Below are 13,727 nucleotides of genomic sequence, written 5' to 3'. Positions count from 1 at the left end.
CCTCCCAGGTTCAAGCTATTCTCCTGCCTCAGCCTCCCAAGTAGCTGGGATTACAGGCATGAGTCATTATGCCCGGCTAATTTTGTATTTGTATTAGAGACAGGGTTTCTCCATGTTGGTCAGGCTGGTCTTGAACTCCTGACCTCAGGTGATCTGCCCACTTCAGCCTTCCAAAGTGCTGGATTAAGGGCATGAGCCACCGCCCCCAGGCCCAATATATATACTTCTTAAAATATTGACATATAAAAAGTATTAATCTTTAGAGATTGTAAAAATTCTAACTGTTGGATTCTACAAGGCATTAACATCGTAAGTGCTCTAATAAATTTTTGTCAAAAATCAATCATTAATATTCTAAAATGTAGATAAATAATACACGTCTAGCAGTTTTCAAAGTCATGCTAATTCATCATGCCTTCGCTTTCAAATAGCTTTTTAAGAGCCCTCTGCTTATTCCAGTCCCCCCCCTTTAAAATCTTTTAAAATTATTAATAACCTATTAACATTGAGCACTTCATTAAAATCCAAAAAATATGAGGGAGTACATGTCTTTGTCCTTGACCTTTAGAAACCTCAAATATAGCTTGGTATTGCTGTTTTTAACATTTTCTGGAGCATTTAAGATTCACTTAGAAATAAGCCTTTTGGGAGAAAAATGTATCTAACACCACTCACTCTCTTTTTTTCCACTGGCTACTTCTATTTTTCCCCCTTTCATTTCCCTAGACTTCTCAATGCTTTTTTATAAAGGTGCTTGAGTTCTGTTTCTTAACAGCTCCCTCATTTATTGCATGATTCACACAGTCACTGGAACATTATAGGTTCTTAATAAAATTTTTGAATGATTGAAAGAGAGAAAAGTATTTTACCTGTGATATATTGATATTTAAATAAACTAAAACACTTAAAGGAAAACATTTTGCTGGAACCAAATACTCTTCGGTGTACAATGAATTACAATTTTTTTAATTGAATTGATCACCATTGTTCAAACATGCAGTTATCATTCTGTTGTTGCTTTCCTTCAACGTATTTTTCCTTTTTCTCTTAATGCTTAAATTGAGCCTCCTCTCCTGTCCACTGGCTTAAAAAATACAGATGAAATTGTGGTTTTTAATTTTGTTACTTAAATTTCCTTCCATAGTTCCCTAAATGACTAACCCAACTGTTTTCATTTCTTGCAGTTTACTTTCTCATCCATACATTAAAACAAATCTTAATTATTAATGTTACTCAGTCTATCTTTACATTTTTATATGATTTCTACATACATTTGAATGAGCTTTCCTATTAAAATTGTAATATTAACTTTGAAGGTCTTGTTTTGAGATTAGCAGTGGGGTAGAGCGCTGTGTTGGTATCAAAAGTCTCTGATCAACCAACTCATTACCTGTAAGATTTTGGATAAGTCACAAAGTTTCTCTTCTTCTACCCCAAATGATAACAGGTATTTGAATAGCTTGCAGTTATACTCAATATAAAGACATAAAAGTGAAATTGCTATTATTTTTAGTATCACTAGTATTAAGAGCAAACATTCTTGATAATTGTGTAGAAGTACAAAAGAGGCTACATTGAACACATATTTGCATTGTTTTATTTCTCTACCAACAACCTTGCAATGGCTTCCTTTTGTTCTCAGAATAAAATGCAAGCACCCATTATTTGGCCTTGGTTTACCTTTTCAGCCTTCCTTTCCACTTACTCTTGAGACATTAAGTTTTGTATTCACTGTCCTTCATTCATTATCTCTTAATAGCTATGCTTCACTCTCTCAGGGCCTTCACACATTCTACAGTCTTAGCTTGGCACACTTCTCCTATTTCATGTTTCAGATTAAATGGTGCACCTTGGGGGAAACTTTCTTAATCACTCTCCATTAACGTAGGTCCCCGTATTGCACACTTTCAGTGCACTCAGTACCTTTTCTATGTAGCACTTTTCACACTGTTTAAACATCTGTTTAAAGACTGTACACCCACTAGATGGAAAATTGTTGTAAGATATACAGACATTGTCTTGTTACCACCACTTGCCTAACTTCTACAAACTCAACAATTATCTGTGGAAACAGGCTAATACAGATGAAATGAATAATTGCAAATTTGCTCTGAAATAAGAAGAGAAAGCACTTTAAGTGTTCCTTGAGCGTGATAATGTGGAAGAAATTAGGCATTTGTAGCCCTCCGGATCCACCTCTGACATGATATATTTTCCTTTTTACCACCTTGCAGGAGGTGTCTTTTCCTTTTATTTTTCTGGTATAGGCAATTCGGATTCATTTCACAAAGTTTAGAAAAAAAAGAAAAACATAAATAGGATAGTAAAGCATGCTATCATCTAGAGGAAAAATCTTTTGAAGTTTGTGTGTAATTATTACAGAAGGGGAGGGGTAAGCTAGTGTCTGTACACTTCCGCTAAATCATGTAAATGAGGACTCTACCAGGAAGAATCGCTGCTCTTAGATAAGAGCGCATTTTATTTCCCTAGATTGCATTTATTTAATTCATATAACATGAGAAACTCCTCCAGTAGCGTCAACCAGGGTTGATAAGAATAAACGATAAAGCAAAACAAAAACACCTTCTCCAAGATTTTGAAACTGCAAGCGAACGCATGGTGGCGCTGTTGACTAAGAAGGCGAATTAAACCACGGGCATTGTGCATGCTCGGTGACGCACGGATCCAGTGTGGTAAACCAGGGGTTGTGAGCCGAGGCAGATTTTTGAGTCAGCAAGTCTGAGCCTCTGGAAAGGCTTATTGACTAGGCCGTCTGCAAAGGTTGTGGGGCAAAAGACTGTTTCCCAGCGCTGTCTGAGGTTCAGCTTGGAGACATTCCCTAGAAAAGCGTGACGGAAAGTGCAATGGAGGCGGGAGGAGAGCGATTTCTTAGACAAAGGCAAGTCCTGCTTCTCTTTGTTTTTCTGGGAGAGTCTCTGGCTGGGTCCGAGTCAAGACGCTATTCTGTGGCTGAGGAAAAAGAGAAGGGCTTTTTAATAGCCAACCTAGCAAAGGATCTGGGGCTAAGGGTAGAGGAACTGGCCGCGAGGGGGGCCCAAGTTGTGTCCAAAGGGAACAAACAGCATTTTCAGCTCAGTCATCAGACAGGTGATTTGCTTCTGAATGAGAAATTGGACCGGGAGGAGCTATGCGGCCCCACAGAACCATGCATACTGCATTTTCAGATATTACTGCAAAACCCTTTGCAGTTTGTTACAAACGAGCTCCATATCATAGATGTAAATGACCATTCTCCGGTATTCTTTGAAAATGAAATGCATCTGAAAATCCTAGAAAGCACTCTACCAGGAGCAGTAATTCCTTTGGGAAATGCTGAGGACTTGGATGTGGGAAGAAACAGCCTCCAAAACTACACTATCACTCCGAATTCCCACTTCCACGTACTCACTCGCAGTCGTAGGGACGGAAGGAAGTACCCGGAATTAGTACTGGATAAAGCGCTGGATCGTGAGGAGCAGCCGGAGCTCAGCTTAACGCTCACTGCGCTGGACGGCGGCGCTCCCCCTCGGTCTGGGACAGCCCAGATAAACATCCAGGTCTTAGATATAAACGACAATGCACCAGAATTTGCACAGCCGCTCTATGAGGTTGCAGTTCTAGAGAATACCCCCGTTAACTCTGTCATTGTCACAGTCTCGGCTTCTGATTTAGATACAGGAAGTTTTGGGACAATATCATACGCATTTTTTCATGCTTCTGAAGAAATTCGCAAAACTTTTCAGCTAAATCCAATTACTGGTGATATGCAACTAGTCAAATATTTGAATTTTGAAGCTATTAATAGTTATGAAGTCGACATCGAGGCGAAGGATGGCGGAGGCCTATCCGGAAAGTCTACAGTCATAGTCCAGGTGGTTGATGTCAACGACAACCCACCGGAACTGACCTTGTCTTCAGTAAACAGCCCTATCCCTGAGAACTCGGCAGAGACTGTACTGGCTGTTTTCAGTGTTTCTGATCTAGACTCTGGAGACAACGGAAGAGTGGTGTGTTCCATTGAGAACAATCTCCCCTTCATCCTGAAACCATCCGTAGAGAATTTTTACACCCTCATGTCAGAAGGCGCACTGGACAGAGAGACCAGATCCGAGTACAACATCACCATCACCGTCACTGATTTGGGGACACCCAGGCTGAAAACCAAGTACAACATAACCGTGCTGGTCTCCGACGTCAATGACAACGCCCCCGCCTTCACCCAAACCTCCTACACCCTCTTCGTCCGTGAGAACAACAGCCCCGCCCTGCACATCGGCAGCGTCAGCGCCACAGACAGAGACTCAGGCACCAACGCCCTGGTCACCTACTCGCTGCTGCCACCCCAGGACCCGCACCTGCCCCTCGCCTCCCTGGTCTCTATCAACGCGGACAACGGCCACCTGTTTGCCCTCAGGTCGCTGGACTACGAGGCCCTGCAGGCGTTCGAGTTCCGCGTGGGCGCCACAGACCGCGGCTCCCCGGCGCTAAGCAGCGAGGCGCTGGTGCGCGTGCTGGTGCTGGACGCCAACGACAACTCGCCCTTCGTGCTGTACCCGCTGCAGAACGGCTCCGCGCCCTGCACCGAGCTGGTGCCCCGGGCGGCCGAGCCCGGCTACCTGGTAACCAAGGTGGTGGCGGTGGACGGCGACTCGGGCCAGAACGCCTGGCTGTCGTACCAGCTGCTCAAGGCCACGGAGCCCGGGCTGTTCGGTGTGTGGGCGCACAATGGCGAGGTACGCACCGCCAGGCTGCTGAGCGAGCGCGACGCGGCCAAGCACAGGCTGGTGGTGCTGGTCAAGGACAACGGCGAGCCTCCGCGCTCCGCCACTGCCACGCTGCACTTGCTCCTGGTAGACGGCTTCTCCCAGCCCTACCTGCCGCTCCCGGAGGCGGCCCCGGCCCAGGCCCAGGCCAACTCGCTCACCGTCTACCTGGTGGTGGCATTGGCCTCAGTGTCGTTGCTCTTCCTCTTGTCGGTGCTCCTGTTCGTGGCGGTGCGGCTGTGCAGGAGGAGCAGGGCGGCCTCTGTGGGTCGCTGCTCGGTGCCCGAGGGCCCCTTTCCAGGGCATCTGGTGGACGTGAGCGGCACGGAGACCCTGTCCCAGAGCTACCAGTACGAGGTGTGTCTGACTGGAGGCTCCGGGACAAATGAGTTCAAGTTCCTGAAGCCAATTATCCCTAATTTCGTTGCTCAGGGTGCAGAGAGGGTTAGCGAGGCAAATCCCAGTTTCAGGAAGAGCTTTGAATTCAGTTAAGTGTTAATAAGGATCTACTGAGCTTCTCAGTTAATCTGTGGAAAGTCCTTTTTTACTGCTTTGCCTATTGGAGAATTCTCTTTTGGTATGGTTCAAGGCAAGTAGCAAGAGTAGAGCAAAATTTCAAATCCAGGGATGGCTTAGGTTTCATTAACAGAACTGGAAAATAGTTGTTTGGCTCTGAATGTTTTGTATTTCAATCAAGAATCCTTAGTCGATAGAACATTTTGTTTATATATTGATTCTACTTTTTCCGTAGTTAATCCATGCATACTCTCCTTTCATCCTAGCTTGCCAACGCAGTCTTAATTCGCCTTTTTTTTTCTAATGGGGAGCAAAAAGGAATTCATTATCTTTTAATAGTGATTTCAAATAGCTTATTGAAATAACTCTATAAAGCAATGTAGAGAGAGTTCCAAACCACCAATTTTATAATTTCCCTTGTTGAATATATTCACATAATGTATTGTATAATATGCCCAAAGCAGCTTTGTCTATGGTTAACGAAGTTTTGAGAATAGACAAGAATGTGTTTTCTTTAATTTATAGTAATATATCATCTTTTTAGGGATGTAGTACTCAAATGAAAGTAATTTAGTTCATTTTCTGTGTTGACATTTGCAATTAATATTTCAATATTTTATGTGCTTATATTGGCCAAAATATGGACACAAATATAGACTAATAGGGATAATTACCCTTTGAAGTTTGTCTAAAGTGTGTTCATGATGACTGAGGAAAAAAAATTAAACCTATGCCATTTTAAAAACGGACTGTTCTTTTCCATTTGACACAAAAACATTGTTTAGTAAGACATCTGGTGGAATGACAATTATTTGTTTCATAAATTCTGAGATGTAAGTGTTATCAATCTGAGGGTCAATTTTTAATTTCAAGAAAATACATGGGTATATGATATCTAAATGCTTCATGGTAAAAGTGATATCCTATCCAGTCCTACTTTATAATTAATACCTACTTGCTACTTGTATGGTGATATAGGAGAAAGATACTTTCTTTTTTTCCTGTCTTGGTTCCCTCCTTCAGATTTTAACCTGACATGATTTAGGATTATATATGATCTTTCTGGGATAGGAAGTGTCCATCCATATCAGCATCCTGCCTCCTACAATGTAATTAAAAGAAGATGTACAAGAATAGAAAGTTCTAAAAAGGAGAAGGCAATATCGTTGTGAAACTCTAAATTAGCTACAACAAAGAATAAAATCTGGAAGCAACAAAAACATTGAATCTTATGGTTATATTGAGTAAAATCAAAAAACTTATTTTAAGCAACAAAATATTTAGCTCCTAATTAGGGAATTGTATTAGGAAAAAATTAATTTTCTTCCTATAAGCATTTCCTCATCCACAGAACATCTATATATCTTCCTAGGAATTAAATACTCATGACTAGAGAAAAGAGAATTTCGCAAAGATTTTAAAAATTCCCCAAAAAGCAAGAGTTTAAGATTGACATACTTTCAAACATATGTTAAAGTGTAGTTATTATCACATTTAAATGGTGTCATTTTATGTAACTGAGCATCAAATGCATAAACCCTTTTTTAAAAAATCTTTTGAGACAGGGTCTTGCTCTGTTGCCCAGGCTGGAATGCAGTGGTACAATCATGGCTCACTGCAGTCTCAGTCTCCTGGGCTCAAGGGATCTGACCACTTTAGCCTCCAGAGTAGCTGGGACAACAGGTGTGTGCCACCACACCCAGCTATTTAACAACAACAAAAAATTTATTTGTAGAAATGGGGTTTCTCCATGTTGCCCAGGTTGGTCTGGAACTCCTGTGCTCAAGGGATCCTCCTGCCTCCACTTCCCAAAGTGCTAGGATTACAGGTATGAACCACCATGCACAGCCAAATGTGTGAATCTTTAATAATCAGAGGAAAATTAATATAATATTTCCTTTCACTTTAAGTAGAATCTGGCTGTTTTGGTCAGATATTTTTCTTCTTTGCATATGTAGCTGATTTTCCATGAATATCAGGAAGAGGCATAGAATTCTTATCAAGATTTATCTCTCTTTGATTACCTTAGTCCCAGGTGGTATCAGAGCCAGAGAAGTATTCAACTGTGGAAAATATAGAGGGCAGTTCGTTTGGGGACTAATATGGTAAATGATCGGAGACTAAAGTTCAAAAGGCAATATGCTGAGTCATTTAGACACTGAAAATACAAGAACAGATACCATTAGTAATTTAGTTTTTAGATGTACTGGACTTATACATTGCTGAGAAAATGAATAGAATTTAGCAAAGCCAGAAAAGATAATCTAGACTAAATTTGAAGATGGGAAGCAATCACATCTTACTCTTGGTTCAAACCTGCTTCTCTTTCAAGGCAGTTAGAAACGTTTTACCCTTTTATTTGAAGACAACTTCCAACAATGTATTCATCTGGATATTTCATTAAATATAGAGAGAGTACCACATGTATAGTACTAACTAGTGTTGCCACGTTTTGGAATTCCAGAAACTAAAAGCCTGGCACAAGGTAAAAGGGATGACTTTATATATTATTAATAATTTTCTAGTAATTTTTCTTCTGGGCAGGCTAATTCATTATTGTAAAATATTTACAAATCAATCTCACCAGTATTCCAATTGTCAAAAAGTAAGAGAAAGAAAAATTTTACTCTCTTCCCTCATTCTAGAATATGTAAAATGACCTTAGTAGACTCTAAGCAACTTGAAGGTAGCGTCTGTTTCTGGTTTATTCATAGTGGTATTTCCAGCAAATAGCACAATGCCTCATTCATAGTAGATGCTCAGTTTATATTTGTTAAATAAATACATTTTAAATTATTTGGTAAATAAAATAATGTTCTAAGGAATTACAAACTTGTTTATTTGGACCTGATCTACACATTGAATTTTTAAAAACCATCTATATTCAGAAAGAGATGGAGTATAAAGAATAATTCCCTATAGAGCCAATTTTTTATTTAATGTCTCCCTTTGCATCTTGAGACTTGTGGAAGCTTGGAGAACTGTAAAATTATGTATTAATCTCCAAGTTGGTTCTAAATTGAGCTTATTCATATCTTTGATTTCAGGGAAAAAGAAAAAATTAAATGTAAGACATTTTTGTACATCAAATTAACTTTCTGAAATTGGTATTTAAATTCTCTGGCCTCTAATTGGTACTTCTATTGAACTTGGATTAGTCTTAAAGATATCAAGATTAAATAAAATTTTCAAGATCCCAAAGGCTTAACTTTTTTAAAATAGTCAATCATTCATTTATTTTCAAAACATAATTCTCGATCATGTGCATACTCCCTTCTTCTCTCTACAAATACTTTAGTTCAGAAATAACTTAAATATTTCCTTGACATTCACAATCTAGTTTTTAACACTGAAAATCAAAGGGATACAAATGAATTTTAAATTTTTATGTGGGGTTGTTACAAGACTAAGCTATATTCAAATATCAATCATTAAAACTAGTGAGGCCACTCGCTATACCACCATACTTTTCATAAATCTTCTTTGATAAATAAATTCTACTTCCTTACAAAAGAAGACTCTGTTTTAAAAAAAATAACAGCTTTTCTCTATATCCCCCTACTTTATTCTGGAAACATCTTTTGCTTCTTAAAGTAATTGTTAGATTTTTTTAAGCCAGAAATCTGTTAGTCCTAATTATGAATTATTTTAATGTCAAATATGCATATGGTTAATCAATAGTTTGCTTGGTCATAGATTCAAAATTTTAAGCTTATTTTCCTTCTATTCTTTAGGTATTCAACACATTGATGAAAAGTACAATGTCAGTCTACTTCTCATTCTTTTATCCGTAAACTTCTTTACTCTCTTTTAGATTTTTTCATTTATTCTTGCTGTTCTGATATATATGGTAGGCCCCAACCTGAGATTTACATAACGTACTGCATTTTTTTCTTTGAGAAATTACAATTTTGTTTTGAAAACTTTCATTTGGCAAGTTTTCACAACTATTTGCTCTTGTTTCACAATTGCTATTTCCTTCTTTGTTGTTTGAGTCTTTTAAGTTATTTCCATATTGTTTCAAGTTTCTATTTCTTATAGTAGATAAAACAACTCTTTTATTTGTTGAGTCTGTTTTTTGTGGTGTTAATCTTCATTTGCTTGCTGATATTTTATCGAGAACTTATCTCTTATTGGAAGCTTCTTTCACAGTAGCGCTTGTTTTGACAATCTTGGGGAAGGGAGGAAGAAGAGGGGTCTCAAGGTGGTTTCGCCCTGGCTGCTGCAAACCCAAGCCTTTATTTAAAAGCTTAGCTCAACTTTGCCACACCCAGGTGAAAGTTCTAGACCAAGCACTAAAAATATGTTTGAGATGGGACCCATGCTCTTTTGGGTGGTATTGTTCTGCATTCACTCAATGAGGCAAAAATCTCAGGGAATGTCATTGCTTCTTGGTTGTCATGGTTTCTGCTAAGGCTATAGACATGGAAGCTAATGGAGAAATTTAAAATGTTTCAATCTTCAGAGTAAACAAGTTGATTTTTAGGAAAACTGAACTGTAGCTGAAGCAATTGACACATGGGGACTATATGGAAAACATCATGGTCTTGATTCAAGTTACAGCATTCATGGTAATGCTCAGAAAAATAATAACATAATCCAAGATTCCACTGAAATAGTAGTTGCTATTTTTTTCTTTTTTTTTAGAAAATAGCTTGGGACTCTGGTGATAATGCAAAATGGGCTTGCTCTTTCCAAGACAATCTCCTCATGAAACCATTTGTCAAAAATTAGTGTTCTGAGTCTGGGAACAGTGGCTCATGCCTTTAATCCCAGCACTTAGGGAGGCCTAGACAGGAGGATTGCTTGAACTCAGGAGTTCAACAACAGCCTCAGAAAGATAGTGAGACTCTATCGCTACAAAAAATTTTAAAAATTGGCTGGGTGTGGTGGCATGCACTTGAGTTCCTAGGTACTGAAGAGGCTGAGGTGGGAGGATCCTTGAGCCCAGGAAGTTGAGGCTGCAGCAAGCCATGATCATGCTCTAGCCTGGGTGATACAGCCAGACTCTATCTCAAAAAATAAAATTATTTTTGTAACAGAGAAGTCAGGGCTCTGTACCATCTCTTACTAGGGTGGAATCTAACATGCAGAAATACAGCACAGCATAATCATACTGTTCTTCAACACTGTCAACAATTCCCTGACCCAAACTTCATACACCTTATTAGTTTTAAAAAAAGAAAAAGTCCTACTCAGAATGCTGATAGTATCACTGCCAAAAACAGAGACTATCTAGGGACTAATACCTAAGTCACTTTCCCACAGCTGCCCAAGGACATATTCCTCAGTCCTCTTGGTATCCATCAGCATGGACAATGGAACCTGTGTGCTTTGATGTCCCTGGTTTTTGAGATTCTTGAAGAGTTTGAGTTCTAAATGTGTCTGGGGCTTTCTGGAGTTGAGCATCAAGATGTGGAGATCCTGGATGACACACAACTGTAATAGCTAGATAACAAAGAAAATTTATTACAAAACAATTCTATATTGTGTACTGAGCTGTCCAGGTAGAAAAAAGTGGTAACCCAGATGATGACTTGGGCTAGAACTCATGACTATTTTATTGGCGATTCAAGGCCTCAGAGCCCTGGATGTTAGCATGTAGGCCCACAACCTCGAAGTACAGAGTATGTGAAGCACGTGTAGGCTCCTAAAAGACAACCACAACCAGGCACAAGCTGGTGCTGTTATTAAGGACAACTGGAAGCCACCTTTATTTGCCATGATCGTCCTACACCTGGTCTAGGACTTACCCTAGTCTTCTCTTCCATTTCTTTAACCACCCATAAAAGGATTTCCATTTTCTTGATCACTGATTTGACTCAGGCTTCTTTCTCTTTCGATTCTCTCTGTTCCTGTGCTACTCAGATGTGGAGGGTCAACTGGGAAACTTCAGTGTACTGCTGCTCAAAACAAGGCCTCTTCCTGAGCATTTTGGGAGTATCAACACCACTAGGATTTAGTTCTAGAGCTTTCAATGTGAGAAGTTTCTGGAATATCAGAAACAAATATCAAATTTCAGAAGCCAATTTTCTCTAATTAATGTGAGCTATCTATGAGGAAAGACTTTTAAAAGAAATTTAACTTCTAGAACAATGTGGGATTTATTTTTAAAAAAGAAATTGTATTCTCTAAATTGTATCTTTCTGAGGTTTTTTGTTTAAATTTCTTTATTTCTGAGGAAATGAATTTCTTCATCCCAAATGTTTCAATTCTATTTAATTTAAAGTAGGTAACTGGCAGTGTTGAAGTTTCATTGTCTATGTTTGTTATTATGAAAAAGGGTATTGCATATTTTACTGCAATTTTAAAAAAGAATATATTTCTGAACATCAGTGAAAATGGTAGAGAATGAACCTCCGAAAAATCTCTTCTTCAGGAAAGCAATGAGGAAACTGAGAGAAATTGTCAAAATCAACTGTTTCAGAACTCTGAAATTTAAACAAAGGTGTGCAGCAACTTAGGGAGAATTTATTGAGGAAAAACGGTCTGACTCTTTGTTAAAAACAGTGGTTTTTGTGGCGTTTTAACTGGCCTATTTCCATCTGCATCTCTCTAGCCTCTTAGAAGCCTTTAAAATTAACAATTTACAATCACAGTGAAAATCAGCAGCTTGGCAGCCACCAGAGGAAACAAAATAGTACCAGAAAGAATTGCTATTATTTGATCTGTTTGTTGGCTCCCTGGAGGACTCCACTTGCAAGGCTATCTTTAACTGCCTTCAATCAGAGCTTGTCTAGTGCAAAAAGTCTGGGTGACAGAGCAAGACCCTGTGTCGGAAAAAAGAAAAAAAAAAACAGGAAGAAAAGAAAGGAAGGAAGGAAAGGAGAGAGAGAGAAGAAAGAAAGAAAGAAAAAAAAGAAAGAAAGAAGAAAGAAAGAAAGAAAGAAAGAAAGAAAGAAAGAGAGAAAGAGAGAAAGAAATGAAAGAAAGAAAATAGATCAATGAAAATTATCCAGTCTTAGGAACAAAAAGATTTTTAAAAATGAAAATGAACAGAGACCTATGGGACACCATGAAGGCTACTAAATACACATACTTGAAGTCCCAGAAGGAGAGGAAAGAGACAAAATGACAGAATAACTGAAGTAATGGCTGAAAATTTCTCAAATTTGATGAAAAACATTAATCTTCACATTCAAGGGGCCCAGCAAACTCCAACCAGGATAAAGTCAAAGGGATTCATGCCTTGACACATCATGATCAAACTGTCAAAAGTTAAGACAAAAAGAGAACCTCAAAAACAGCAAGAGAGAAGCAACTCATCACATACCTTATCCTCAAAAATCTTATCCTCAATATGACTAACACTGATTTCTTACAGAAATAATAGAGGCCAAAGGGGAGTGGGATGACACATTCAAAGTGCTAAAAGGGACTATCAACCAATAATTCTATATCCACCAAAAGTATCTTTCAAAAATGAAAGAGAAATTAAGACATTACCAAAAAACAGTAAGTGACTGATTACATTGTTAGCAAACCTACTCTACAAAGAAATATTAAAGGTAGTCATTTGGGCTGAAATAAAAGGACACCAATGAGTAACTTTAATCTACATGAAAAAATAAAAGCATCATAAAGGGAAAGTAACTTATAGGTATATATATATCTAGGGAACTGTAAATGTGTTTTTATTTGTAACTTGTTATTGGAAAGAACACTGCATAAAGCAGTAATTATAAATCTATGTTCATAGGTATATAAATTGTAAAGATGTAATTGTATGACAATGTGACACAAAGGAGGGGAGAGAGAACATAGTTATATAGAAACACAGTTCTGTATACTGTCGAAATTAAATTGGTATTAATCTGAACTTGATTGGTAAAAGATATTCACTTTAATAATCAGGGAAACCACCAAGAAAATAACTAAAAAAGGTAAAAAAAAAAAAAAAAGACAAGTCAATTAAAATGGAATCCAAGAAAATATGTGTTTAACACAAAAGAGAACAATGAGGAAATAATAAGATGTAGAAACCAAAGCAAATTGCCAATATAAATCTACCTTATCAGCAACTATGTTAAATGTGAATGAATTGCACACTCCAATTAAAAAGCAGAAATTGGCAGAATGGATTTTTAAAAATGATCCAACTATAGGTTGTCTACCAAGGGACACTTTAGATTCAAAGACACACATACATTGAAAGTAAAAAGATGGAAAAAGATATATTATGTAGGCTGTAACCAAAAGAGCTGGAATGCCTACATTAATATCAAGCAAAATATACTCTAAAACAAACAAAAAAGTTACTAAAAATAAAAAGTTAAGGAGGGAAATTTTACAATAGTAAAAGAGTTAATCCATCAGGAAAACATAATAATCATAAACATACATGCATCTAATAATAGAAACCCAAAATAAGTGGAGCAAAAAGAGACACAAATGAAGAGTTAGACAATTTGACAATAATAGCTGAAGACTTTAATTCCCCAATTTTCA

The 13,727-nt window shown here is 38.1% G+C and overlaps 1 protein-coding gene across 1 annotated transcript; it reads left to right on the top strand.

The window, feature by feature from the left end:
* The first annotated feature begins 1,225 nt into the window (after positions 1-1,225).
* Positions 1,226-13,185, top strand: LOC126957295 (protocadherin beta-3). Its single transcript, XM_050795015.1, has one exon. It carries the CDS (start codon positions 2,865-2,867, stop codon positions 5,253-5,255), a length of 2,391 nt encoding a protein of 796 aa, XP_050650972.1. The 5' UTR covers positions 1,226-2,864; the 3' UTR covers positions 5,256-13,185.
* Positions 13,186-13,727: the final 542 nt, after the last annotated feature.

Source organism: Macaca thibetana, chromosome 6 (genome assembly GCF_024542745.1).
Source record: "Macaca thibetana thibetana isolate TM-01 chromosome 6, ASM2454274v1, whole genome shotgun sequence".
Lineage (NCBI taxonomy): Eukaryota > Metazoa > Chordata > Mammalia > Primates > Cercopithecidae > Macaca > Macaca thibetana.
The sequence above is the reverse complement of the archived record's forward strand: the minus strand, read 5'-3'. Positions and strand labels throughout refer to the sequence as shown.